This window comes from Amaranthus tricolor, chromosome 1 (genome assembly GCF_026212465.1).
Source record: "Amaranthus tricolor cultivar Red isolate AtriRed21 chromosome 1, ASM2621246v1, whole genome shotgun sequence".
Lineage (NCBI taxonomy): Eukaryota > Viridiplantae > Streptophyta > Magnoliopsida > Caryophyllales > Amaranthaceae > Amaranthus > Amaranthus tricolor.
In genome coordinates, this window is record NC_080047.1 from 11,516,023 (window position 1) to 11,529,118 (window position 13,096).

At 31.8% G+C, this 13,096-nt stretch overlaps 1 protein-coding gene across 3 annotated transcripts in view; it reads right to left on the reverse strand.

Moving 5' to 3' along the window:
- LOC130800209 (probable LRR receptor-like serine/threonine-protein kinase At4g29180) overlaps positions 1–13,096 on the reverse strand; it is a 40,762-nt gene that overhangs the window by 2,024 nt on the left and 25,642 nt on the right. For 2 of the 3 annotated variants that reach the window (XM_057663637.1, XM_057663617.1), the window contains exons 7-12: positions 7,207–7,290; positions 5,958–6,103; positions 4,282–4,478; positions 3,054–3,180; positions 2,698–2,763; positions 1,349–1,541 (exon numbers count right to left, since the gene is read on the reverse strand). In XM_057663637.1, coding sequence (XP_057519620.1) covers positions 1,349–1,541; positions 2,698–2,763; positions 3,054–3,180; positions 4,282–4,478; positions 5,958–6,103; positions 7,207–7,290 — 813 coding nt within the window. The remainder of the gene's footprint in view (positions 1–1,348; positions 1,542–2,697; positions 2,764–3,053; positions 3,181–4,281; positions 4,479–5,957; positions 6,104–7,206; positions 7,291–13,096) is intronic. The other variant, XM_057663626.1, reaches the window with a different exon arrangement.

The window sequence follows — 13,096 nt, forward strand, 5'->3', positions numbered from 1 at the left end:
TTATAATACTCCCTCAGTTCTACTGTCATCTTCTCATTTGTTTTTACAATAGTTATCAAATATAATAATTTTGTATTTTATTTTCAATTTATAAATTAAAACATAATTAAGTGAAATTATACTTGATTTATCATGTTATAAATTTTATTAATATCAAATTTTTATTATTTTAATCACGCACAAATAAAAATATTTGCAATTAAAATAAAACATTAACATATGTGCAAAACCAAATAAAAAATTAATAATAATCATAGCGATAAAGTAATAAACAATAGACTAATATATTGTGTGTATATAAAAAATTGCATATTTATCACTTTTTAACTCTTTCTAAAACGCTCTTAGAATGTTTGGTATGAGAAAATAAAATGTAAAAATGAGAATTTTTATTGTGTGTATCATACCTTTCATATTTGGTAAGTGGCTACGGGAATGGAAGTAGAGAGTGGGAATGGGATTATACCCTTTAATTCCCAAGAAAGTAATACTTTCTTAAATTACTTGTAACATTATATTACAAGATAATGTATTATTTATTCATCACCCTTAATTTGTGATTAGTTTTTAATCTATAATATATAATTTAAATTATAGTCAAGTGGAATTTTGTTTGATGCATCTCAATGCAAAAATTATTAATATCTGATTTTTATAATTTTTTATATATATAATTTGAGATATTAAGAAATAAATTAATACATTATACTAAGTGAAAAGTCAAATATTACAAGTATTTAAAAAGTCAAATATTACAAGTATTTAAAAAGTCAAATATTACAAGTATTTTAGAATGGAGAATAGTACCAAAAGAGGGATTAGTAATAGCATAATAGGTGAGTGTGAATTGAGAATGCTGCAAAAAGACTAATTTTACCCATATTTATTAAAATATCTACACATGTCATTAATTAAAAAAAATGGTATAATAATTTAATTTCAATCTTATTTGTTTTTTTATGGGTATGAGTTATTATTTTTCTTTCCTCTCCAAATTATAATCTTAGTTTTTCTATAAACGAGATATTATGATAATGATGATTGTAATTAGTAAAGTTTATAATTTAATCTCAATCTCATTCTCACAAGTCAAATATACCAAGGGTTAGATTCTATTTTAACAATTCACATCAATCAATTTTCAATCCCGAACCCATCTTTTAATCCCCAAATACCAAACACTCTTCATTTCCTAACAAACTCTTTACCGAAAAAGATTTTTTTTTAGTAATACCGAAAAAGTTTTATTATTTTTAATTTCCTAGTAAACCAAAAAAAAAATAAAGAAAATTAATAAATAAATTTCAAAGGAATTCCTTTTTTTTTAATAGAAAAATCAATGACTTACTCAGGATCCATATAACCGTGGGTTCCAACCAAATAACTCTTGGTATTATCATCTTCACCTTCACTTTGGAACATTCTAGACATCCCAAAATCAGATATCTTTGCGTGCAAATTATCATCCAATAAGATGTTGGCCGGTTTAATATCTCTATGAATAATGGGTGGTTTGCAACCACGATGTAAATACTCCAACCCTACATCACATATTCTTATCTCATTATATTTTCATCTTTAGTTCGCACAATTTTACACAAAAATCTCTTATAAAAATTAGTTAAAAGGGGTAAATTTAAAGGACAATTAATTATATATTTCCTTCGTTTCCTAATGAAATTCTCATGATGAATTTTCATGTGAAATAAGAAAAATAGCATTTTTTTAGTAGTGAATAGATTATTTTATTGAATAATGAATTCGATGGAGGAAAAGTAAAGACCATATAAATATTTAAAAAATATTTTTAAATAGTTAGTAAAAAAATATAGGAACCACAACTTATAAATAAATAGGGAAATTATCAATAAATACCCCTGTATTTTTGCACTTTATCTTTGGTACCCTGTGTTTTTTCGATAATCAATGGTACGCCCAGCATTTCATGCTAATTACAACTATGACATTATTCAAGTTTTTACCGTTATCTTACCGTTAAATCCTTTTAAAAGGAAATAAATAACAAACTGACTATGGTTGGTTTTTGAAAGGATTTAGCGGCAAGATAACGGCAAAAACTTGAATAATGTCACGGTTGTAATTAGCATGAAATACTGGGGTACCATTGATAATTGAAAAAACACAAGAGTATCAAAGATAAAGTGTAAAAACACAAGGGTACCATTGATAATTTCCCATAATATTTTTGTTAAGTTAGTGGAGAATATGTCCAGGCCATAAGAAATATAAAAATGTTAAAATGAAGTTAGTGATAAATATATGGAGACCATAAGTATTATATAAATATTAAAAAGAAAATCAACAAGCTTATTTTGGTCTAAATTATGATATAAATAGAAAATTTTTTATAAAAATAACAAATAAAACACTCAAATAAATAAATGGAAACTTTTTAAGAAACATAGGAAGTATAGCAAATCAAAGTCCAAGCTTCTAGTAGAAGATGTACAGGTAATTGACGCTTATTTAAGAAATTAGCTAGTAAAGCACCCCTTATATGGCCCTATTTTATTGGAGGGCTTTTGAAATTTTATTTTATCTTTTTTTTAATTTGTTTATTTTTTATATTATCTATTTTGTTTTTTTTGGTTATTTGCAAAAAAAAAAAAAAAAAAAAAAAAACCATTATTGTTTATGATTTACTACTACTCACAACAATAATTTAAGAAAACAAACCTTGTGCAATGTCTACAGCAATACGGAGTCTCTGTTTCCAGCCTGAAATATTTGTTTGTTCTGCTGCTAAATATACACACAATTTAATTTGTGAGATACATGCTGGTTGAATAGCGGGTAGTCTACAAAAATTGAAATGAAATTATAATTAACTAGTACTAAAATCTAAGAAATGAGTCAGAAGGAGACGATGTAACCAATATACTTACATATTTAAAGTATGTTAATTAACTGCTAAAGATTAATATCGTAGTAATTGTAATTATTTTGTCTTTTTTCAATATGAAACAACTCACATATAAGCAACAATTCAACCATATACTTATAAGAAAAAGGCTTGTCAATTTAATATTTACCTGTTAAATGCTTTTTTAGATCGCCTTTGGCCATGTACTCGTAAACGAGTGCCATAGTGTTGCCTGCATCGCAGTAGCCAACTAGAGATACTAGGTTTTTGTGATAAACTCTCATTAAAAGCTCCGCCTATACTTGATTTCATAAAAATTACTGTTAGTAACAATGAATATATATATATATATATATATATATATATATATATATATATATATATATATATATATATATATATATATATATATATATATATATATATATATAATCATATGAAACAAATCTACAATCATAAACTATATAATGAAGTTTTCAAGCATACATTTAAGCTTTGGGTTATCAACTTAGTTTATTAACATGATATCTAATCAAAAATTATACTCTAAAATGTGAATGCAATATTTGTTGTGGTAGTAGTGATTGTTGGGGTTATTTATCGAACATCGATGAATCAAAGACCTTCCTCCAATGCATTATCATATGATTTTGAAATAATATATCATTGACTTATAAAATATGTGTTTGGTGTTTTCCTAATTATTTGTTGGAATTCACAATAAGTCTAACTCAATAATGATTTCATTCAAAATCATTAACAACTATGATGATGAGTTGTGTTGCATCCGGCCCTGTTATTAACATTAGGCAAGGTAGATATTAGACTAGGGCCTAAAGCTTGAAAGGGGCCAAATACCTTAATTTATCAATGTTGTCATATAGTGCGTAGAACATCGCTGGTAAAATTATAACTCTACTTTTGTCAAATACCCATAAAAAACTGAACTCGACCCTTTATAGAAAAAACCAATTTCTTTTATTATGCATAGGGCTCATAAAATGTCAGAACTCATTGCATCCATACTTTTATAAAAGTGTAGCAATGCAAATATGACATACTCCCTTCAATTTCTTTTAGTTGTCCCCTTTTCTTACTTAGACAGTTCATTTAAATTGTCTCATTTTCACTTTAAGACATATTTATAGGTGGTTATCTTATTTTCCTAATATTAAAAATACCAGATATTGCACATGAGTTTACTGTTTTAAGTGGTTCCCTCCGATTCTTAATATTAAAAGTATTTAATATTGCACACGAGTCTACTATTTTAAATGTTCCCCTCATTTTTTAAATATTTGTATTCAAACCAAAAAGGACGGACAGAGTATTTAATTTGTTGTTCTGTACATGTTTTTTAAAAGAAAATCATTTGTTGGTTTGTAATATGAACTTGCCTCATCTTGAAATATTCCAAGAGTTGAATTTTGATTGAGGCGCTTGACCGCAACTTGAGTATCACCAAGAGTTCCAAGATATACAATTGCAAACCCTCCTTTTCCTATTTGTGTGGAATAATTGTTTGTAATATTTGCCATCTCAGATTCCGTAAACCGTCTATTCTTAGGATTTAATCGGCTACTTCCATCTGACTCTGTTCAAAGAATTATCACTTATTAGTACGTAACTACTACGTAATTAATACAGTACGATATTTTAAAATTTAATAGGATAAAATATTATACTCCTATTATGTAATACTCCCTCCTATTCAGCTGAACTGTCCCATTTGACTTTTCACACTTGCCGAGGCAACATTTTAACTCTTAATATCTCAAATTATGCTTAATTAAAAATTATAAAAAGTTGATATTAATAATCCTTGTATTGAGACGAATCAAACAAGATCCCATATGACTATGTTTTAACTTATAGATTAAGAGTAAAATACAAATTAAGAGTGATACGTGAATAGTGCCAAAAAAAAATGGGACAATTCAGCTGAATAGGAGGTAGTATATAATTATTTTAGTTGTCGTACTTAATTTATTTTTATATCTATTTATACACCTCAATTAATAAGAAAGATTAAGCCAAACATTCTCGTAGCAATTTGGTTTTGAAAATAAATTTTATCACTAAAATTGAAACCGTCTCGTACAAAAAGTCATAAAACATAAAACTTTCACCAAAACAAACGAATGTATGAGTTTAATAGTCAAATATATATTGTTGTAAAGGGAAAATCGGAAAAAATTGTTCTTTTGTTAAGGGTAAATATTAATGGTAATTGTAAAGTAGAAATGATAATATACTCTTTTCTTTATTTAATTTTCTCATATCATTTTAATCAGTTTCGTTCTTTTTTTCTTCGTCTTTTCTACTTAATTCAATTTCTATAGTTTGACTTCTCTTTTTCTTTTAAAGATTAACTCTCATCTTTATCGTTATAAAATGGTTTAATTTTTTGATATAAATATATAAAGTATGTCCAAATATAAATCTAGAATTGTGTTGGTAAGGAGGAAAGAACTAAAGACCACTAATTTGGTAATTATATTTACGCTCCATTTGGTAGGTGGTAATAAAACCATGGTAATGAAAATGAAAATTAATGTAATTTTAGTTGAAAAATCACTATAAATCTATTTCATTGCATTGCCATTAGGAGAGGTGGTATATGTGGTAATGAAAATTTGTAAATAAAAAAAATTTTTTGTGATCAAAGTTTTATTACCATGGAAATTATAAGGAATATTTGAGAAAATTTTACACTATAAATCATTCCCATTACCACCATTTAGTATCACTGATCAAATGGGCCGTTAAGAAAGTGTATTAGAGTATAAAGCATATCTTGAGGCATAAATCATTAGCTTAAATTTTTACTTGAGTTGGTTCCTTAACATGGTATTAAAAGCCAACGTGACAAGAGGTCACGGGTTCGAATATCAACCACCCCTCATTTAATTGGAATATTCAGCGCATATTCAACGCTTGCGCGCATCCACACTTCTAGCCCAATGGGTTTTCATGTGAGAAGGCGTGTTAGGGTACAAAATATATCCTGAAGCCTCAACCATTAACTTAAGCTTTTGGTTCAGTTAGTTTTTTGACAAAGTGTAAGGAATACCTTCTGTCTTCCAATTACGAACACATAAAATAGCTCCACCAATCACCAGCAAACTCAAGATACTCCCAGTGATAATCAAAGGAACCAAATACTTGGGCTGCTTCTTCTTCATACATGCGTATGAAGCACAAAGATTGCTGTCATACCTATTAGTTGCAACATCATCCACAAGTACATAAACTTCAATTTCGATTTATCATCAAGTGGATTTCCACCCATAAAAAAAAATCAATTTCAATTGTTTGCTTTAAATTATATACTTAGCCAACTTACGACTATAATTTAATTAATATTAATATATAAAGTTATCAACACCTTAGTGCTAAAATGAACTACAAATATTTTTACGGCATATTTGTTGGGATGAGTTAATATTCAACATGCTCTTAGCGATTTATTATACTTTCTTAGTTCTACTATTTGTGGTATATGTAACTTTTTACGCAATTTAATGTGTTATTTTGATCATTTATATATTAAATTATATACATTTAACAATTATAAAAAGTTAATATTATGAAAATATGCGACTAGATGATTCAAACAAGATTCTTCTTAATTATATTTTTTCTTACACATTAACCGTAATATATATATATATATATATATATATATATATATATATATATATATATATATATATATATATATATATATATATATATATATATATATATATATATATATATATTGAACAATGAATAATGTCCATATCCGTTAGTCGAATCAGGCAGGGCCCGGATTGGGTTAAATTAAACTGAGTCTTGTTGGATCTAGTCCTTTCTTTCGGTTCCAACCTGACCCGATTTGTAATGTTATAATTTTATTCTTTTCAATTTGGCGAAATAAACATGTTGAGTAAAATGCCCTTTATTAATTTTGCATTGTTTTTGTCAATTATAATCTGATTATTGACTATTTTAATTCAATAGTAATATATCAATATATTGTTCAAGCAAAATAATACTAATAATATAATAAAAAAGGTTCGATTAAGACTTTTATAGAGCTCGTTTTTAGCCTGCTCTATACATGTAAACAAAAATTTATTTAAAGTCGAACTTATTAAAGTTCAATCCATTTAATGCCTGCACATTTAAGGGTTTAATTAGGGTACTCTGGGATTAATTTCCCTTTCAATTTAAAATGGAAATTATTTTTTAAAAATTATTTTGGAAAAATATTTTGAATAGTGTTAATATATGAAGAATTTCATTCAAGTGATGAACAAAACAAAAAATAATGTAACCTTAATGTAATAATGGCGCCGCTCTTCTTTTTCTCCAGGAGCTTGATCGGAACGTTACCGCTAAGCAAGTTTCCACTCAAATCGCTACATTATTGAAATCCAAATTAAAAATATTAAATTAAAAAAATTAAATTATCATATCAAAATACAAATGTTGGCAAATACAGGTTATTTAGTAGAGGGAGTTCATACTAATAAAAAGCAAGACCATGAAATCGTTGTAAATTGTGATTTTAAATTAATAATCAAATTTATAAAATAAAGTTATGTAAACTTAGTAGGTTACAAAAACATATAACAAGTTTAAATCTTTGCTTAATATACACCAAAGATAAACTTCATTATAGGGAATCACCATATATCGAACATAGTAACAAGAAGATTTTATATGTGACTTGATATAAATTCTAGGCGAGACGATCTCTTCCTAAAACATCATTTATTCCCTACTACGGTGCTTGGGAATGTATGTCGGAAATATATTTTGAAATACAAAGAATTTCACTATTCCTAGCACAAAGAAATTAGAACGACAAGAGAAAACTTAAATGGAAGAAGAAACGAAAATTTACAGTCGAGGATTACAAGTCCTCTATGTAAAGTGCTAGAGAGGATAAGAAATTCAGTTTTCAGATGTATATTCCATGTATATCTCATGTAAAAATAACTTACACATGCCTTCTATATTTATAGAAGAGCATACAACCATTCATGAAGTAATATGTCACATCACGAACCGCAACATCGATTCACGAATCAATGTCGATCATAAATCAATCCATCCCAATATATTCAGTTAATATAACCATATTAACCGTAGGTAGTTATAGCATAACTAACAAAACCGAATAAAACGAACATTGCAAAAACCAGCGCGAAAGTCGCAGGCCGCGACCTGAGCAATTTCCAAAACAGATGCTTGTCTTGAAATCTCGCGATCCGCAATGCTTTTCGCTATTTGCAATATTGGGATATTTAACTTGATTAATAAATTAATTAATTTATTTGATTTAATTAAATATTAATTTTCGAAACCATTATACGCTCTAATGACAATAAAAATAGTGATGTGGAGCTACTTCCGCTGATTCACATTAATTGTCTCATTTGATTTTGTTAGATATGGTGACTATATAAAGACCAAAGTGTACATATGATATGATGGATATGTGTCTTGGATGTTTGAGATGATATATGGACGTTATGGTGAATAATGAGTGTTGGAAAAATTGTTCTGAGGCACACACTGCTCGCTCGACCTTGGCTCGACCCAAGGAAGGTTGCTCGACCAGTCGAGCAAGAGATCAGAAGCTACTGTCTACATTCTGATCTCTCGCTCAACCGGTCGAGGGGATGTTCGCGGGTTTCTGTTTTATTTTGATAAATTCAAAACAGTTCAAGGCTTGCTCATATTCATTTCTTCTGGTTCCAAAGCTTATATAAGGCTCTTGTATATCCCTTGTACATGCATGTAAGATCATTTGTGTTGTATAGCAATTCGGAATTGAGTTGAGAGCCACATCAAATACTTAGGGTTTAGTAAGAGATATTTGGGGAATTGTTCTCTACTTTGATCTTGAACAATTCTAAGGGGGTTCTTATACAGAGTGAATTATAGTTTGTAATCAATACTCTAAGAAGCAATCGTATTAATTTGATTATTAAGGGTGGAGTTTTATTGTCTAATATCACATTGATATTAAGATTTTCTCCACCTCCCAAATTGTGTGTGTTCTTCATTGTTTTGCATTTTCTATTTTTGATCTCACCTGAGATCTTTCTTGGTTTATTTGGATCAAACTCTAACAAATTGGTATCCGAGCTTGTGTTGTGGAGTAATGGGAAGATTAGAGTTCATTGACTTGAGTATTCTTGGAAGTTCTTGGTGTGGTTGAAGGTAGCCATGGGTATGACAAGATTTAAAATAGAAAAATTTGATATTGGGTTATGGAAACCCAAAATAAGAGAAATCCTGGTGCAAAATAGTTTGGAGAAAGCCATGTTGGGTAAAGCAAAGAAGCCTTCTACAATGTCCATGGAAGATTTTAAAGACATGGACATTAAGACTCTTACATTGATACAATTGAGTTTATCAAATGAAGTGCTAAGGGAGGTGGCAAAGGAGGAGACAACGGTGAGGCTTTGGGTGAAATTAGAGTCCTTGTACATGACCAAGTCGGTGACAAACCGATTGTTGTTGAAGAGCAAGCTTCATGATCTTAGACTTGAGGAAGCTAGTTCTCTCAAATCCCATCTTGATGAATTTGAATCTATTATTATGGATTTGAGTAATCTTGATGTTAGTTTAGATGATGATCATCTTGCCATTAAATTTTTGTGTTCTTTGCCTAAGGATTATAAGCATTTTAAGTAGACCGTTTTGTATAGGAAATATGTGATTACTCTTGCGGAGGTCAAGTGTGCTTTGTTGCAAAGAGAGTTAATTGAGGAACAATTAACTAAGGGTGATGATGTGACACAAGGTGGAGAGGGCCCTGTTGTTAGGGGGAGATCTAGGGGCAATTTTGGGGAAAATAAACCCAATCGTGATAAGTCTAGGTCTAAGTCTAGACACAAGAATGTGTTGTGTTACAATTGCAAGAAAAAGGGCCACATAAAGAAGTTTTGCCCGGAGAAGGGAAAGAACAAGGGGGAAGTAGAATGGAGGTGGTTCCACTTCATATGATTCGGAGGCGGTTGTTCATAGTAGTGTTGATGAGGCCTTTTGTGATGCTAGTCCTATACTTCTTGTGGTGGAGTCGAAGACTAGGTCTAAGGATGAATGGATTCTCTATTCGGGGTGCTCATATCACATTACCCCTAATAGGCATTGGTTTACTACATATGAGAGTGTTCATGGTGGTGTGGTGCTTATGGGGAATAATGCTTCTTGTAAGGTGATGGGCATTGGTTTCGTGAGGGTCAAGATGTTTGATGGGATTGCGGGTACATTGAGAAATGTCAGATATGTTCCCGACATCAAGAAGAATTTGATACCGTTGGGTGCTCTTGAAAGTAATGGGTGTAGGTGCATTCTTGAGAAGGGTGTGCATAGAGTTACTTTGGGTGCTCAAGTGGTCATAAAGGGCAAGAAGGTGGGGTCACTATATGAGCTTACCGATTCTACCATTGAGGGTTCCGCATGTGTTAGTTTCTCAATGAAAGAGGCGGATCATAACAAGTTGTGGCACTTGAGATTGGGGCACATGAGTGAGAAGGGTTTATTGGAGTTGTCAAAGAAGGGTCTTCTTGGGAGTAAAGCTATTGGTTCTATGGAGTTTTGTGAGCATTGTGTGCTTGGGAAGCAAAGGAGCGTTAACTTTAAGGCAACCATTCATAAGACTAAGTCAACACTTGACAATGTTTACTCGGATTTATGGGGTCCATCAAGGGAGCCATCTATAGGAGGGTCTAGGTATTTGCTCACCATCATAAATGATTACTTTAGAAAGGTTTGGGTGTTCTTCTTGAAGAGTAAGGATGAGATTTTTGGGGAGTTCAAAGATTGGAAGACTATGATAGAGAAGCAAACCGGAAAGCAAGTGAAGAGGTTGAGAACGAATAATGGGCTGGAATTTGTGAAAGATAAGTTCACAAGTTTTTGCAAGAAGCTTGGTATTGTTCGTCATAGGACTTGTCCCAGGAGACCGCAACAAAATGGAGTGGCTAAGAGAATGAATAGGAGTTTATTAGAAAAGGCTCAATGTATGCTTTTCCATGCTAAGTTGAGTAAGGGGTTTTGGACCGAAGCGGTCAAGATGGCAGCATTCTTGGCAAATAGATCACCGAATAGCGCTCTTCGGTTAAAAAATAGCGGAGGACATGTGGTCAGGGTCACCGGTGGATTATTCCGGTATTAGGATCTTTAGTTGTCCCGTTTATGCTTATGTGAATAATGGGAAGTTGGAGCCACGTGCCAAGAAGTGTGTGTTCTTGGGTTACACGAATGGGATCAAGGGGTTTAGATTGTGGGATCCTAGCACATCAAGAATCATCACGAGCCGAGATGTTACATTCAATGAGTCCGTGTTTCTTTATCTTGAGAGCTCAAAGAAAGCCGCAAGTGAAATGGTGGAAAATGAGAACGAGGAAGAAACTCAAGGGGAAGTTGTTGATGATGTTCTTGATAATTACGTTGATATGGAGACACCTCAAGAAGGTGGAGATGCTCCTTCCATTTCCTCTTATAGAAAGGCCACTACTCCTAGGAAGGAAACATAGCCTATGGTGCAAACAACAAGCATTGCACAAAGAAGACCTAGAAGGAAAATCAAAGCACCTTCTAGGTTGGGATATGAAGATGATGATCTTAGTTAGGCAAGAAGGAAAGTGAAGCACCCGGTGGAGGTTCCAAAGAAGCTTGAATTTGAAGAAATGGCCGCTTATGCTCTTTTGGTGGCAAATGACATTATTGATTTGAAGCCATCTTTATGAGGAGGCCATGGAGTGCAAAGATTCCGGAAAATGGCTTAGGGCGATGGAAGAAGAAATCCAATCTCTTCTTAAGAATCAAAAATGAGAACTTGTAGAGAGGCCAAAGGGGAAAAAGATTGTTGATTGCAAATGGATCTACAAGTACAAAGAAGGGATACCAGGTGTTGAGGAAGCAAGATGCAAAGCAAGACTTGTTGCTCGTGGGTTTCGCTAAGTACCGGGTATTGACTACAATGAGATCTTCTTTCTAGTGGTAAGACACACTTCTATTCGCACTCTTTTAGCTCTTGTTGCTTTGAATGATTATGAGTTAGAACAATTAGATGTTAAGATCGCATTCTTGCATGTTGAGTTAAAGGAAGAGATTTACATGAGGCAACTGGATGGGTATGTTGTTGAGGGAATAAAGGATAATGTTTGTGTGTTAAAGAAATATTTGTATGGTCTAAAACAGTCCCCTAGACAATGGTATAACCGGTTTGATAAATGTATGATTGAAAATGGGTTTTTAAGAAGTGAGTATGATAGTTGTGTCTATATGAGAGAAGTAAGTGATGGTTCCTTGTTGTATCTATTGCTATATGTTGATGATATGCTTGTGATAGCAAAAGACATGTTTGAGGTGAAGAAGGTGAAAGAGATGCTTAAGGGTGAGTTTGAAATGAAAGATTTAGAGGCAACGAAAAAGATTCTCAGCATGGAAGTCACTAGAGATCGTGATAAAGGAAGGTTGCACTTATCCCAAGAAAAGTACATTGAGAGGGTCTTGGAAAGATTTCACATGGATGATGCTAAGCCCATTGCTACACCTTTAGCATTGCAAACAAGGTTGTAAAGGAAGATTTTCCTAGAACTAAGGAGGACAAAGAGTTCATGTCATTGGTTCCATATTCAAATGTGGTAGGGAGCATTATGTACGCTATGGTTTGCACTAGACTGGACATTGTTCAAGCCGTTAGTGTGGTTAGTAAATATATGGCGAATTTGGGTAAGGCTCATTGGCTTGTGGTCAAGTGGATCCTTAGGTATCTGCGTGGCACATCGAATGTGTGTATTGAATATGGTAGAAACAATGTAGGCTTGCAAGGTTTTGTAGATGCTGATTTTGGTGGAGATCTTGATCAAAGAAAGTCAACTTCGTGATATGTGTTTTGTCTTGGAGGGTCCGCCATAAATTGGAGATCTAGCTTGCAAAGAGTAGTAGCTCACTCAATCTACTACCGAGGCAGAGTATATGGTGGTACCGAAAGGGTTTAAGGAAGCTTAATGGCTTAAAGGTTTTGTTGGTGAACTTATGATGAAGGAATATGTGCATACTGCCTTTTGTGATAGCCAAAGTGTAATTGATTTGGCTATACATCAAAATTTCTATTATAAGAGAACGAAGCACATTGAGATAAAGTTTCATTATATAAGAGACATCATTGAGAAAGGAAAGGTGCTGTTGGATAAGGTT